The sequence below is a fragment of the Apteryx rowi genome, unplaced genomic scaffold, assembly GCF_003343035.1.
Source record: "Apteryx rowi isolate R43461 unplaced genomic scaffold, aptRow1 scaffold_248, whole genome shotgun sequence".
In the NCBI taxonomy this organism is placed as follows: domain Eukaryota; kingdom Metazoa; phylum Chordata; class Aves; order Apterygiformes; family Apterygidae; genus Apteryx; species Apteryx rowi.
In genome coordinates this window covers 255,035-271,921 of record NW_020448841.1, presented here as the reverse complement: position 1 = coordinate 271,921, position 16,887 = coordinate 255,035, and the positions used below count along the sequence as shown (strand labels likewise).

General features: G+C 40.3%; 1 protein-coding gene across 5 annotated transcripts in view; it reads left to right on the top strand.

Moving 5' to 3' along the window:
- The window catches only part of OSBPL3 (oxysterol binding protein like 3), a 76,936-nt gene extending 69,218 nt beyond the window's left edge, over nucleotides 1-7,718 (top strand). For all 5 annotated transcript variants that reach the window (XM_026066802.1, XM_026066800.1, XM_026066801.1 and 2 more), the window contains one exon: nucleotides 401-7,718. In XM_026066802.1, coding sequence (XP_025922587.1) covers nucleotides 401-497 — 97 coding nt within the window. In that variant the 3' untranslated portion in view covers nucleotides 498-7,718. The remainder of the gene's footprint in view (nucleotides 1-400) is intronic.
- The last annotated feature ends 9,169 nt before the right edge of the window (nucleotides 7,719-16,887 follow it).

Genomic DNA, 16,887 nt, shown 5'->3' with positions numbered 1-16,887 from the left:
GACTCTCGGATTTGGTCTCAGTCAGGACAGAAACACAGATCATTTGGGTTTTAAAAAGGCACAGGAACACTGTTCTTACAGAAGTTTCCAATAAGCTCCCTGTGGGCATTTGAGACCCAGAAAAAAATTTTGACTCTAGTTTTAAATGCTAAGCACTGACAAGTCCAAGTGAAAGCAAGTGTTTATCTCAGTTGAACACTAGGCTAGTGAGGTGCCTCTCCAAGGCCCACTGCAGGCGTAACCAGTTTGGTCCCCCGAGCTGTACTGCCTCATTTTAATGTTGTACCGAGCTGTGCTGTGCCTGGTTTGAGGGCTGGTTTGGGTATCTCTACACAGTGTGGGATTGTGCGCAAAGAAAATGCCAGCATTGCATTTGGGAAATTTGTTTAATCTTTGATAGGAAATCCAAAGACGACTGCTGGGTGAGCAATGAAACCTACATGGACCTTAGAAAAGAACCTGGTTTTTCCAATCTGGACAATCCTGTCCTCTGGTGAAAGAGGAACCAAGTGAAGATGCTCTGTTCTGTGTTCTCAGATCTGACTTAAAAGAAGTATATACAAAACATATATATATATATATACACACACGCATATAATATATGTGTGTGTGTGGGGGGGGTGTATGTGTGCAAGTGTGCATATCTCCAGAATTGTGCTTAATTTAGAGTCTGATTCTGCATTTGTTTTCTCTACTCTGACTATTTCAATGATTGTTTGAATGTATAAATACCCTAACTTCTTTTTATAAACTATTTAATAAATATTACTGAATGTTAATGACTGGAGGGAAAAGAGGACCTTTTACACTACTTTTTCCAATGTGTAATAATGTCAGTTCTGAGTTAACTTATGCCTTACTGAATTGCACTGGAGACAATAACATCAGCATCTCCTAGCTGTGCTGAGAGAGAGGGGAGCGGAAGCCTTAGTAATTCAAACTGCAAGCAGGCTACCACAGCTTGAAGAGGAGTGCAGCTGTCTCTGGACTAGTCGAAATTGCTGAAACAGACTTTCAGTTGGTGCTGGAATAGGAATACAATCCTTTGTTGCCTGTGGAAAAGATTTAAATAAGCTTTTGTTTTTATCAGCTTTCTTACTAGTATCATGGAAGAGGTAGTTCTGAGCTGATTACATCAGTGATTCTACTGCCTTAAACGTAAACTGTACCCAGCTAAATGTAGTGCTACAAATTCAGGAATCACCAAAATTTTCCACTAGGAATCTTCAGATTTATAGCCCCCAACAGGGCAAAAGGAGGAGATCTTTTCTTGTATAATGCTTGAGCACCGAATAGATGAAGAAGCTCTCTCTTTTTTTCCAGTAAGTAACATCTATACAGAGCATGAAATCCTGTGCTTCCATAGCTTCATTTGTTTTTATTAATGAAAAATTGCAGCAGTAAGACTTTTTAAAGASTAAGCAAAATAATTGTTTTAAGCTAGAAATTTTTCGTAGTATTTTGATATTTTCTACCTCTTAAGAAATGAACAGTGTATTTAAGATCTTATGTTAAAAAAAATGACCATCTGCCTTATAGAGAAATGTATGGAATCTTTGATTTTTTTCCTCTGTCTGTTATGTTCAGATAAATATTCAAGTGTCTTGCACTAAATTGGTTGCATCTCTTTCCTGTAATTTTATACGTATGATTAGATTCATGAAATACTAAACAGTAGGTCAAAAATATAGCAGGAAACAGATGTAGCAGAGGTCGCACTTTTGAATGAAGATAATGGAGATGGGCAGTGTTCTTGTTTTTCCTTCAAACAGCAATGCTACAGTGATTCACATAATAGAATAACATACATTCCTGCCTATCTGCAACTCAAGCCTAGCTCGTGATTCTTCAAGTCTGCTGTGCATGTCTGTGACTCTCTGGCAACAACAGTTTTCAAGTTTAAAAAATATATATCCTGTCACCACCACCACCAATAACCCCTTTTGTTTTTCTTATATGTATCATGCCACATTAATAGTACAAAATAAATACCTGTGATAAATGTTATTGCCATGTTTAACTGGGACTGGACATTGTATGGATAAGGGAGCCTCCTAGAGGAACTAGTAGCTTAAAGAAGTTTACAATTTATCGTGTGCTGCACTGTTCTAAAAATTAATCCATGTATTGAATGCTTTCATTTTAAACCAGATCTGTGATACTAGATTAGATCTATATATATTTGCATTTTGCTTCCTGTTACCTTGAAACTCCATTGTCTTAGAAGCAGACAATTGCTTTGTCACCTTTATTTGCTTTGCCCAGGAGCTCTGCATCACTAGCACTTCTGTAATTTATTACCAAAAAAAAAAAAAGTTAACATATTTCTTTAATTTGTCTTTTAAAGACTCAACTGGGAGGCCAGCAACTTACAATGATGCAGGGTTCAAGTCAATATGAAGACAAAATTTGGGCTTTGACTCCAAAAGAAATCTGAACCTTTAGGGACTGTTTGGCTTTCTGAGAAAAGTGGGGATCTCTTCATAGCTTGATCCCTTGTTGTGTTTTATTTTTGTATTAACTATCAAAACTTGGCACAGACATAAGCTGATATTTGTAATTATCCTTGCTGTTGGTAATTACCATTTAAATTCAAAATAACATTCACTTAACAACAGAATAGGGTAGGGGGTAGGGTTTTTTTTTTTTAAGGAAAAAAAGGCTTTTAAGAAAGGGAGTAAAATTTGTGGAGGAATATAGGTTGTGTTAAACTTACTCATCATCCTGTTTGGCAGCTATTGTTGTTATTGTCTGGTCTGACTGCTGTTTAATATTTTCAGTGTATGRAGTGGATTTCCCCATATGCTTTGTTATATGACCCAATAGTTAATGACATCCAAAATTAAAGGGTCAGAGGCAAAAATGCAAAGTTAAAGAATTGTAATGCATTAAAAACTGCAGGTGTTAAACTAATCTCATTATTTTGGGTGTTTGAGTTATGATTTTTGAGAACTCAGGCTGGGCTGGCAATGTTGCCTTCTATCTTACAGTCTAGATAAGTGTCTAAAACACATTTTGATAATGACAAGAAGCATTGGACTGGGAAGGGCCTTATATAAACTGTTTTCTTTGGCAATGTTCCCAGATTAGGAAGGGGAACTGTTCAGGATTTTACTATCATCCCAGTAAAGTAATGCCTGAGAAGAATCCAGGGTATTTCTTAGGTACTTGAAGCAAAATCTTTGCACAAGTAATAGCTCCTTCTGTAAAACTGTGCTACACAACTGCCAACCAGGTATGACCAGTTGTGAATGATCCTCTGACCCTATGTTTCCAACTCCAGTGAAGTTGTCCCTGGTTAATTTTGTATGAAAGAGCTGGTTTTAGCTGTTAAACTTTTGTCAACAGTATGTTAAGAAATGGAAGAAAATTGTCTTGATGTTATTTCTGTGTATGTATACAAATATATTCATCATTTAAAAATCACAATATCCTCTATACAGTTATTCTTGGTAAAATAAAAAGCTGTGGTAGAATTTTTTTTTACTTCAAACACTGCTGATGTATTCATAAGTGTACAACTTACATTAGCCTTTTGCAATATACTAAGACATATTGTTTTTAAGAACTGAAATCTAGAGATCTTTTCTTCCCCCCATTTAGATTTTGTACATGGCTACACTTCTACCCTGAATGCTAATAAGAAAATATCAGGCAACTTAGTGCTTCCTTTCACACACAGCAGTGATTCCCAAGGTGTTTAGCTGAATGGATCAATCTTAAAATTTCCTGAGGACTGTTGCATGCTGTAGCACTCTTATTTGATCACTTCATAAATGTTATTATTTAACATGGTTTCGAGGGGCACAGTTTGAGAACCACTCATCTAGAACTCCCTTTTGCTTTGTGCCCCTTCAAAAAGTAAAAACACTCGCTATAAATTTACATCAAGACCATGGAGTAGCTCAGGCCTTTGGGTGTTAAAACAAGGGGGCAGTTTTCAAATTACACAGCAAAGAAAGAAAAATATCCAGGGAAATAGTGCTCATAGAAAGAGAAACTCACAGATGTACTTCCAGATTTGTAGACATGACATTTAATTTCTGATTTTGGTGCATAGGAAGTTTGGGGTTATGAAACAACAGCATAATTTGTGTAGGACACTGTTCTCGGTAACAAAGTGCACTTTGGTGTCATTAGATTGAGTGGAACTAGGGTGCTCCATTAATCATTACATTCCTTTTGTAATCCCTGCTCTAAAAGATGTTTTCTGTGTTAGATTGCCAGCATTGATCTACTTCTTTCAGACATTTTTTGAAATATAAATCCAATAAAGAAGTTAGGCTCTTTATACAGAGCTGGGGAAATAAATATGTCAGGAGCAAGAGCCAGAACAGCCAAAATTTTGAGCAGGAAGCATCCTAGAGAGATCTGTTCTTCTCTGATGCTTAGGTAGCTGTTTTTCTTGGGGTACAGAGTTGACACCAACAAATTTTCTTTGGACCTGAAGCAGAATTGCTATTTCTTATAAAAACTTGGCCCCTGAAGGAGATGGCGATTGCAAACACAGTTACCTTATTACTTTGCAGTCTAGTGTTTAAACTTACCCTGCAGGAACTGGAGACTGAAGCCAGATCACTGTGCAGAAAGGAATACAAGATTCATGGGGCCAGAGCGTGACCAGGGACAGCTTTGGGGTTGGGATATGTGACTGGGAGGGAGATGGTCCAGTGCTGGTCTCTGCTTCCAAGACTTTTCATTTTTTTTATATGAGGCAAATCCACTGGATTAAAAAAACAGAGCCTGGGGGATATGTGGAACTCTCCTTTCCCTGTTGAAAGGAATGGAGCCCATGTATACATATGTATGTATATAATATATGCTAACATAATATTTGTCATCATAAAGAAGGGCTTGCCAATAGCTGCTATAGTTTCTTTCTGCTCTTGATATCTGAAGTATCTACAATGCCTTAAGACAAATGCTGGGTTTAAGTATGATTGTCTTAACCTGAGTAGGTCAGTGCTGGAGAAGGGAAAGCTTTTTTTAGAAAGGTGAGAAGTTTCGTGCTAGAGAAGAGAATTTTTTTTAAAAAATGATCTACTTAAGATAAGGCTAGAGCTATATATTTCTTTAATGATGTCAAATATAGAAGCTGTTCAAGCAATGCTTTCAGTAAGCCCTTATACAAACTCTGTTAAAACAGCTTTTTTTTTTTTTAAATCTTGTATTCGCTTCTATGCTACAATTTCGTTATTGTTTGGATAACCTTGGCACTTATATAGCACACATGTGGCGATGCCATGCAATTCCAAACTTCTTGCATTGATGTAGCATTGATTGTGTCTCATTGTACTTTGGCTGCTATCTAGTAAGTACCCGCAGATTGGGCAACAGAGAATCTAAAGAACTGAGCCAGACAAGCAATGCTTTCAGGACTAAATATTTCACAGTATATTGCTTGTCAGGTTCTTAACAGTTATACTATTTTTACTTTTAAAACAAAACATAAAATCTGGGAATCAGCAACAGAGCATCTCTATGTGCAACACACGGTTTTGTGGTTTTTTTCAGGGTTTTTTTTTAGGAAGAGTTAAAGTTTAGCAAAAACAATATGGCATGTAAAAACTCACTTTTGCAAGTAACTTTAAGCAGTACAGTTTATATGCTGAATTTCTTCCAGTGTTGGTCTGAAAAGCTGTGCAGCTTTAGGGCACAGCAGCAAGTGTCAAAATTTAGATTTTTTTACATCTATTTTATAAATCAGTCACTACAACATATTCTATGTGTTATTTTTCATCTGACTTCTGTTGTTAGCAGGTAAACAAGTTTTGTACTGTTACCAAAAAAAACAAAAAAATGTGCCCCCCTCCTGCAATTTCTTGTGGTTGTGTACAGCCCTCTTTACAGGGCTGTGGCCCCTCATATCTAAAAGTCCTTATTCCAGTGTCCCAGGTAGACATTTTCTCTCCCTTGAAAAAAATGGCTGAAGGAAAACACTCCATTCTAATTGGCTTTTAAATGACAAATCACATCTAAAATCTGTAGTTTAAAAACTTTCTGTAAATGCTGTGGCCTCTTTCCATACCTTTTTCTGACTGAACAGGACCTTCTTCTTGGCTGCCTCTGGCAGCTCTGGAGTCAGTCGGACAACTGCCTGGTACAGGTAGTGTACCGCAGAAATGTGCAACTACACCTGCTCCATATGCTCCTAATTAATGTCCTTGGATCTACATTTCTGTAAATCTGTTCTGTTGTGTGATCTGTTGCTCTACAGGATGAGCTTTTAGGGCAGGAAATTTTCAGTGCATCTTGTTTTGTTCAGTACAGCTTTATTTTGTACACAAATGACTAATACACCGGGGAGCAAGCTGAAGAGGAATGCAAAACTTGGCCCACAGTGCATATATAATAGAAAAGGATGAAATTCAGCTTATCCATGTAGCTGAATACACCTTGCAAGTGCTGGAATTGGGTGGTGCTATTCAAAGGAGGATTGAAGTTAAAATAGAAGGTTCTTTTGGCTGAATATATTTTAATTCATGGATTAAATATTCCTACTATAAATAAATCTCCCAATATTCAGTAACTCATCCTTTCTATTTTCTAGCTACTGCTGGGTGCAACTTACTTCAGCAGCAATGAGTTGATAAAAACATGCAAATGTTACCTAATTTATCTGTTGAAACTTAGTAAATGCTGTAACTTATCACCAAATATATTATTGTATCTCTCAGTTCTTAGATACTGTTATTGCTGCAGCTTTTGAAAGCAATAAGAGAAGTTTTTCCATATAAATAGTTGCCATATGATAAAAAAAGTATTTTAAATGGTTCTTTTTTATATATAAATTGTGGATTTGATGTTTTGTTGTATAAAACAAAACTGTATAAAGCTTGCAAGAACATTGTGGAGATTTATCCACACAAGGTGATGAGCTCCTTCAGCTCTACACCTTTAAGGTGGTTGTAAGAATTGGTATCCCTGAGGATCAGGCACGCTGGTATTTATGTTAAGCGTTTGGCTGCTACCAGTACTGGAAAAACATACCACATGTATGAGGTATTACATATGCAAAGCTGCTAAATGCTGAATTTGCTATTTGTTCTGATAGGATATTACTGACTTCAGGATTAAGGAAAGGTATCTTATGTTACAGTATGTGTTACAGTAATCATGTTACTCAGATTTTTGAGAATACTGTTTCTGTAGTCAGGATCATTCTTGTTTTCTGCTTCACTTACTGTAAAAACCTGTAATAATGTTGGAGCACCTTGATGCACAATTTACAGCTTGATTTATTTTTTTTCCTCTCTCTGTAACCAATTTAGTTGGATGTTAATAAATTACGCTTGCTAAAGGTCGTAGAGCACCCTAACTTTTTCCCAGGGATTGTAAGCATCTTTCTTCAAAGGTTGTTAGTGACAGCGGAAACAAGTCTAGCTGCTGTAGTGATCTGTGATTTTTACAGTTGCCAAAATGGCAAGTATGAAAGAGCTTCCATCTGCTAGAAGCCTTATTTATCATTTTCACAATCTGTCCTGGAGTTAACTTTTGCAATTTTCTAGTTGTTTACCAGTTACCTACACACACTGTACAATACCATGTCATGACTATTATGCCACACAGTGGGGCAGGGAAAAGGGTAAGCCAATGCAATTCATTTACACCCATAACCTCATTCTTAAAAGCAGTTTTAGTAGACAGATGTGCAGCATAAATGTTACACTTTAGCAAGGAAGTGGAGACCACAGATGACATGCTCTCCATAAAACAGCTTTTAAAAACAAGGAAACCTGGTATTTACTATATAGAATAAATAGCTGGGAAGGAAACTGTACTAATGTGTTGTTTTCGCCCTTAGAGAGACTGATTCAGTATAACTGCCAGATCTGATCAGACTGTGCCTCACAGTCCCACCATATGTGTATAAGATACAATATGCAGGCAGAGGGATGAATTAGGATCTTGAAAAATGTGGGTGTAAAATGAATGTAATTCATGACCAACCTGTAATTCCTGACTGCAGCTCTGCAGCACTTCCCAGACCCAGTATGTACAGGAGAGTTGGTGAGAGGGAGCGTGGAGGCTCCGGGAAGAACTGGGAAAATTGCATCAATAAATCTGTTACCACACATGGTATCTTCAGCTGTTGTATATGGCAGAGTAAGTGTAAAGGCCAAAAGAGCCTTTATAGTGGCCAAAAGAGCTTTTATAGTGGGCAAGGATCATCTCCTGCTTTGTGAAATCCAGCCATTCTGCTTCTGTGTTGGGTTATTAACTGTGGAACTTGCTCATGATGTCAGTGGGAATCATTTCATTACTGATTAACGTCATAGAGATCTAATGTGCTTTAACAGGAACCTGGAACAACAAGCATACAGTCCAAGTCACCAGAAAAAGCAGCCTACAGAAGCAGTAGTATTTTTTCATAATTATAAAAGGGAGAGGGCAGAGGGATGCTCATTCTTGGTGCCTGGATCATAAATACCTAGGGCAATAGCACCTAACCTTATAGACAGGTGGGAGTGGGGTCAATGCCTCACGATTGCCCATGGAGCTAATAACACACCAAGTACCCACAGCACAGTCAGTGCTATGCAGACAAAATGGGCTGTTCCTAGCCACAGAACTGTGAGTTAAACCTTGCTTATACAGACCTTATCTGATTTGTGTTTAAGGTCAGCTGTCTGTTCACTTACAGTAATCTTTAATTAAAGTCAGTCCTTACTGCATAGTGATTTAAAGCATGGTAGCATGAGGAAAAACACTGACAGCTGAGCAATGCTTGTTCTGTATGGTAACTTTCACATCTTGGCTTCTCTTTTTTCTCTTTTTTTCTTTTTTTTATGTTAAATTTCTTTCATCTCGCAAGCATTGCTCTGCATGCTGAATTTGTTGATTTTAACTTAGACCCCTCTAGTGCAGCATATGCATAAGAATTTGCAGGATTAATCAAAGTTTGTACATGGCGTTAAAAGCTGGCCAGATACCAAATCTATGTGTAAACCCTCATTTGGGGTAAAGCAACATTGCTCTGCTGAGCTGAGTATGACTCTGAGGCCTAAGTTAACTGAGAATTTGACTCTGAGTTCATCAATGCAGGTTTTTACAGACTCTTCAATAATAAATTTCTGGAAGAGAAGTAGTTGTGTACAAATGCATCAGCTGAGACTTCTGTCTGTAACTCCATAGACTTCAGGAATGATTTGGCTTTTTCTAACTCATTAAGATGCTTATTTCTCTTGAAGATTTTGTTTAAGCTGATGTTTCAGTTGCTGTTTTACCGAGACTGAGTGTTAAAATTGGAAAACATTATTTTTTTGCATAATTAACATCGCTTTTCTTTAATAAAAATACAATAAAAATTGCTTTCCTAAATTACAAATTTCTCACCATTTTTTTACTTTACTGCAGTCTTTGCCATGGCTTTTTTATATAAAGCTGTTTAAAATTACTGCAGCACATGCCTTGAAAAATCTTTTCCTTCTTAGATTTTATGAGGCTATCTGCAATGACTAGATTGCTGCCTACAGCAAGGAAGATTATGTAGATTTATCAATAGATGAGAACCTGTCTAATAGCTTAGAGAGAGAGATTTACTATTTTGTTTACTCTTAGGTCTGTTACAATTTTTCAACCGTTGTCAAATCGAAGATGGAGTGAAGTCAAGAGATCATCCTACTTGTATTCATTGTTTGATATCTGTACTTCAGTCAATGAAACAAATCCTTTGAAAGCAACTAAAGCTATATAATAGCTAGGTTTTGGAGATGGAAAAATCAAATTTCTTATGAAGTTCAAAAATACTGCACCACATCCTTAAGTCCTTCTGCAGGAGAAAATTCCACTGCGAACTTTGCTGAGAAAGAGCACTACAAGTAGCCCAATTAGAGCAAGCTTGATATAAACATAAGCTCATGTGACTGAGTTCTCAGTGTACCAAAGAATGGTGAGCCTAGCCCATCCTTAATCAGTCCCCTTTCCTCATTTTGAAGAGAGAGTAAAACTTCAAGCAAAGCTGGCAGATGGCAGAGAACTCAAGGATGTAATATTTGTATACTTTGTGGACATCAGAAACTGGGAGAGGAATGAGATCCTGATTGTGCCACGGCACAAGAAAAGCCATGGTAGGAACTCTGCTGTGGTGTGAGGTCTAAATGCCTCACAGAAGACTTTATCCGGCCACAAGGCTTCCTAAGGCTGATGCTCATGTGACTGCTTTGTTCTCTGACACTGATCCCAATATAAATGTTAACAGGAATTACTTTGTTTGAAATGATGGGAGGGTGAGGGGGACAAGTGAGAGGGAAGGGTACTTATGTTGAAATAAGTTTCCTGGTATTGAAGTGTGCAGTCAGGAGGTTCTTGCCAAAAGCAGTTCATGCTTTGCTAGTGCTGGTTGCTCATTGTTTATTTTTATATTAATGCTTCCTCTCAGGATGCAGCTGGTCTTCCCTCTCTTAAAAGCTGCATTGCCCACACTGTGGTGTGTTGGCATTGGTGACTCCAGCCAGTAAATCTGGAGAAACCAAGCAAGCCCCGGCTCAAGCTGACTGAGACTAGTCCTGCCGAAGGACGTGCATTTTCATCTCCCATTTGCAGAGGGTGATACCGGCAGCAAGAAAGCCGTCCTCTCAAGCTACTTGCATCATCTGTTAGAGATACTATTCACCCCAATCAGTGCATCATCCAGACAAACAAGGGCAGTTTAAGGAGCAAGGACACAGGTTTCAGTCCTATGATGGAGTACATACGATAGATTTCTGTCAGAATACAGACCAGCACTTTGTTTCATATTTTGAGTGTTTTCCCAGTGTAATGAAGTATTCATTAGTCTGTACATGTAGCTACAATATAGCAAGTATCAGTAACTGGGACTTGTGTGATGTTAGCCCTAATCCCCACCTAGTACAAATCTGCTAGATACCACTGGTGTGTGCTGGTTTCCCTCAGGGCAGTCACAGCCTTTTACATCTACCAATTTGTTTTTGACCCACAACACGCTGTTTATAGTAGCTTGCTGTCTTTCTGGGCAACATTGCTGCATAATGTAAAAGGAACCCGAACCACCCATAAAATTAGTGGCCCACACAGTCTTGAGCTGTTTGCCAACCCTTCCCAACCTCCTTGTTTCAAAAATCTGGCTGCCGTGCTGTGGTTTTTAACACTCTGCTTCCCTATAGAGGGGTAAAGCTAAGTACGTTCCTAGTCCTGCACCCGTAAGCCAATACTGAAAGCAAGAGCCTTCACCAGGGGCCCTGGCTCGCCCTTCGCTGGTAATGCAGCCTTGCAGCTCCTTGGGAGCCGCTGGTTCCTTCGCCCTCTGCAGCCTCCTTGCTGCATCTGCTGCTGGCATGGGGCATGGCCTGCCTCAGAGTTCTCTACACCAAACTCCCAATTTCTGTTTCTGTGGGTAATTAAAAAATGCATCTATTTTGTTCTTCTCCAGGGAGCCCTTCAATTTGCTCTGGAATAGGAATTCCAGTCGTCATTCAGTTCTAAAGGAGAAATTGAGCTGACAGTAAACAAATACTGAGAATGGGGGTTAAGGAGTTGCAAAATAACTGGGAAATATAACAAAAGAGCCACAAAGCCCTAAAGGGACACAAAATTCATTTTAAGTCATAATAAAGCTATCGCTGCAAACGTTGCTGAGGATGAAAACATTCATCTAGTGTTGTTCAATGAAATATTAATGTTAGCTTTTGAACATTTTGCAAGATTTGACTAAGACTGTGTTCGAGCTCTATATCAGTGTAATACAAACACCATCAGGCCTGCTGACTTGTAAGGAATTGCAGTCAAATGCTGCAGATTCTTTGGAAAATGTTGCCCAAATAATGTGTTCCCACAGTTGGATACTGAGTGAGTTTCAAGGTGCTTGTGCATACACATCCATTCAGAGGATGCAAGAACGGTGTGAACCAAAATAAATCTTGGGATCTGATCAAAGAGGAATCTTCCTTACAGTCAGCTTTCCTCTCCACAGGCAACCTCAGCCACAGGTCCTTTTCCATAGATTGCTTAATTCCTCCTGTTTTGCCAGTTTTGTCCTGAACTTTCTATCTGTTCTTCAGACATGCTTTGCTTCATTCTTCCACCCCTTGGGCCTTTAACTTTAAGGTTGTCAGTGGTGACTTATAAATAACAAAATCAATACTAATTGTAACTGTACTAATTTTAGGATCACATCTATGTTATCAATCTAAAACCGTAACAGTAGAACAATTATGACTTAAAATATAATTTATTAAATCAATGCATATTATATAATAATTCACAATCAGTTGTACCTAGCTGCCATAGTGCTAGGCATTGTACAACAAAAATTTAAATAGTACTATGTGCTGTGTACAATTATATTTTAAGGATTACCAGAATGCTTAGTCTGAAAGGCATATGCATGCAGAGATACAAAGATGAAGGACCTCATTTTTGGAGGCCTTTGTTTCCCTGGGCTCAGTGACAGGTATCCTGTGTGTGCAACCTTTTTCAAAAACAAATTCTGATGTTTCTTATTTCAATATAGTTGATCATTTGCCTTCATAGGTACTGTTCCAACTGCCCAAGAACCAAAGATGTAGAATAAGAAAAAAAAATTAAGAAGCATAGTAAGTTTCACTTCAAATTTTATTAGTCATGTATTTTTTTTATATTTTTGTAGTCTAATGTGGAACAATATGCTTTTAAATAACTGTGTTTATATAGGACCTAAATAAATGTTTTGGGCTCTTAGGCAGTATTTGATAGCCATTCCTTTTGGTTTATTTATGATGAAGTCCTACTACTGAATAGCTTGAACAATATAGCAGCCAGCTGGTCTTTGATAAAACATTAATGAGACCAGATGGTTCATAATAAACTATTATGGAAGACTTTGGAGACATGCAGGAAACATTATCTATCCCTAAGTCTACATTTATCATATTGCAAAAGAAATAAAAGAAAGTTCTGTCTACATTTTAAAGTTAGAAGCACTCAGCTCATGCAGCTTCATGCAAACTGTCTCCCGTATTATTGTTAGAGATGTAGCTAGATGATTCCTTAGGTAACCACAATGTATTAGAAATGAAGGATCAATGAAGCTTACTCCTTCTGACAATTTTCTTAAAGTCATAGGAAAACCAGAAAATAATCACAAGGTTTTCAGAGGAAGATCTTCAGAAATTTAGGGCAACCCTACAATGCAGTCATTGCAGGGATAGGAGAGCTCTTACAGTGACAGAGGGGAGCCCTACGCCATAACATATTTGCTACCGAAAGCTAAATATGGTACCATTTCTCCCCATGCCAACATGAATACTCCAGACACCAAAACTGACTGAGTTACAACTAACATGGCATATTGAATTATAGAGATCATGTCTATCTCCTTCATTCTTCTATGTCTGTCAGTATTGCACTCTCCGGCTGTCTCTGTCAATGGGATTAAAACATCCATTCATGAACAACACTCTTTTCTCCTCATATTGGCCTCTAAAGGTAGCAGAGATGCATCTGACAATAAAATCCATCTCCTCTAAATAGTGGCTAAACAAATTTCACAGACAACATCTTCCAATGGTTAAAGATGTTATCTTCCCATCCCCTTCCTCAAGAGCTTTCTGGACAGAAGCTCACATGAACAGGTAGAGAAATGTTGTAAAATGGCTTTCTGGCTACTCTGAGCTCAAACAGTCCTTTCTGGCTTACCATGCCCTCCCACCATGTCCTCTAAGCAGGATTCAGTAACTTGCTGTTTGTTAAGCATGTCACTAACTGCTGGCACTTTGGAAGGGCTGATGACAGGCCCAACAGCGGGAGAGTGAGAAGGCTGTTGTTTGCAACAGGAAATGTTTAAGAGGACTGAATGGTTATAGGCTAAAATTACAGAACATGCCACCAAAACAAGAGCTGAATTTTAAAGTGAAATGCAAATGAGGTTGGTTAGTTGTTTTGAAAGAAACAAAAACTACTCTTGCAAAAGGGAAAGGAGAAAGAAGTTCATTCTTTTGCTGGTGATTTGGCTCATGATGCTGGACACCTTTAAAAAGAAACTGTGCTCCCCAAATACCCTTCTTTTCTAAATGGAAGCCCAAAATAGTCTCCCATTTTCTTCTCCTCATTTCCTCTACAGAACTGAAGCCAGCAGACCCTTTTCCAGCCACTGTGAGGGTTTAACAACAGGGAGTTTTGGACAGCCTCCTGCCATCTCAATACACAGACTGAATTATAGTGAGCACTTTCTAGCACGGCTGGATGCAGCCTGACAGAAGTCAGTGGTGGCTACCAGGCATTGTACACCATTAGTATCGCTGTCAATACTGACACTACAAAGGCAGTTAGAAAAGTTTTTAAGAGAGAAAGAGAGACAAAAGATAGCTATTAAAGAAATTCCCCTTTGCAGACAATCTTGTACTTACACCCCATCCCAATGATTAAAAAAAATAAGGGCAGCTTATACTAGCATATAAAAAATTAATGCACAACACTTGCAGGGTGTGAAGACCATTTCTATATGTGGCAGGAATAACCATTCTGCAATGCTGACATCTGGTGGTGGACTGCTCAATGATTTCATAGCTCAATACCATGTTAGAGGAATTTCACATGAAGATATTTAAGGGACATCCCACTATTGATTTTTTTCCCTTTCAGACTACTATGCTTTCTGTTATATGTGTCACTACTTACAGGCAAAATATATTACTAATTTTTAATTTGTGGCTCTTTCAGTTCTTGTGCAGATTGCTTCATTTTGTTAACTACTTATTTATTTAGATGAGGTAGCCAAATCCCATCCAGCAGTGAAGGCAGTTTGTCACACAGGCAAAAGTTTCTTCTTTCCTCCTCCTGCCCTTGCTACAAAACACCTTTCTAATGCAGTTATAGTAATGGATTTCACGCCCCAGTTCAGGAGGGTCAGTGCATGGCAGGCAGATCCCTGCCTAGACCACGCTCACAGCACATTTCTCTGGTGTCGTGTTCTCCCTGCTTCCCAGTCAGTCGTGAAATAACCGTGCCGTGAGTTTTGACTCTGCAATACACCCGAAGAGCACATATTTCCATGATGACTCAAGGCTCAAGGTGGAGGATCAACCCTAAACTTCTCCCATTTGTAGCCAGTTTTGGTATCAGTCTGTCTGAAGCTTTTAAATTAATTGCTGCATGGCCTGATGCCTGCTTGAAGTTTTTTTCTTGAAAAGCTGGAAACATCCATGGAGCAGGCATCCCTTATTTGGTGTATACCTGACAGACAGTAACTTCCTCAAATTCACTAGCAAGTTTTGCTGTTTGTATTTGTCTCCTCCCTCCCCATTGAGTATTTCCATGGCAGTGTGGTTCAGTCCAACTTCCTGGCTTGACTTCTCAAAATATGCTTTAGCAGACGCTTCCATTGGAAATGAATCACACATTGCCACTCCTTAGGGCAAAACACATGACAGCTGATGAAACATGCCTGGGAATGGGCCACTGCAGAAGATTATTGCTGGAGCTAGTGATTCTGCAGCTCGGATCTGATCCGAAAAAGACATCTATTGAGCACTTGTAGGTCTCCAGTTTATTCTCAGTATGAGGCTCTAAGCATAGAGGTTTTATGTTTTAGGTATATTTTTATTTATTAGTCCATGGGAAGTAGCTTTTACATATGGAGATATTTACTTAGTTACATGTTATTTGTTCAAAGTTCTTTATGCAGGTGTAGCACAAGAAAGAAAATCTATTTATCATTGACTCACTGAAGCTGTCACTTGGCGGGGGTCAGAGAAAGGGGCGATGGATTAAAACCTGCTGAAATTTATTGGAAGCGTTGGGTAATGTACACAGTTGAACAGAATGGGAGAAACTGGTACTGCTGCTACTTTGGCTGTGCGTATTAGCTGTTATCTCTCCTGAGGACTGTTCACTTAAGGCCATCCAACCTTTAACCTTGTTTTGTTACACAGCCTGGGCGCCACGCTACCCTGTCAATGCAACGCTTGTGCTGAGCCGCCCCGGGGAGGGGAGAACCTGGCTTGGAAACTCCCACCCAGGTAACCGCAGTGACTCGGGCTGGGTCGCCCACGGCAGGGCTCTTGCCTCCTATCGATTTCACACGCAGGCCACTGCGCCTCTGCGTTTCTGCTCATTGGTGACCTGAGTCAGATCTGAGAGGATGCCACGCCAGTTTCCAACCATGTGATGAGATGCTACCGGCAGGCAACGACCAGCCGGGAACAGCAGCCGCCTGACTACTTGACAGGACTTAACCGAGCAAAACTCAGCACAGCCTCATCCTGGCCCATGATGGTGGCTGAGCCCTCTGAAGAGCCGAGCCGCCTGCCCCAGCGTGGCAGGGGCCACACTGCCGCCTGCGGTGCTCTGGCGCTGGGTGGCTGCGGCAGACGCCCCTCCGCTTCCCCTGCCTCTAAACCCGGGGAATACGAGGCCGGCGGGCCTGGCGCAGGGCGGGCAAGGGCCAGGCTGAGGGAGCTGGCGAGAGGCAGAAGCCCCCGGGGGTCGCGGGAGGACGGGAGAGCGTCCGGCCGCCGCAGGGCGAGGCCCGCGCCCACCCTCGGCCCGACCCCCCCCGCAAAATGGCGGCGGCCCCTCCACGCGTCTCGCCACCCGCTGCCGCCGGCGGCGCCCGCCCTTCCCCTCCCCTCCCCTCCCCTCCCCGCGCCGCGCCCGGCGGCCGCCGCCTCTCCTCGACCCTCGCCTCGCCGGGGCGGCCCCGCGGCAGCGCGGGCGGGCGGGGGAGGCGGGGCCCCGGGGCCCGCTGCCGGCGCGGGGGACCTGCGCGGCGCAGCTCGTCCCGCTTCGCCCGGGGAGCGGCCTGGCTGCGGCCGCTCCTGGGCAGCTTGGCCTGAAATTAGTTGCAGGAGCATCTCTGCTAGCCTCTGCGCGTTAGCGCTTATGGCGTTTGTAATTTAAATTGTCTGGAAAGGATATGACAGTAACTTCAAGAAACTGTAATAAAATATA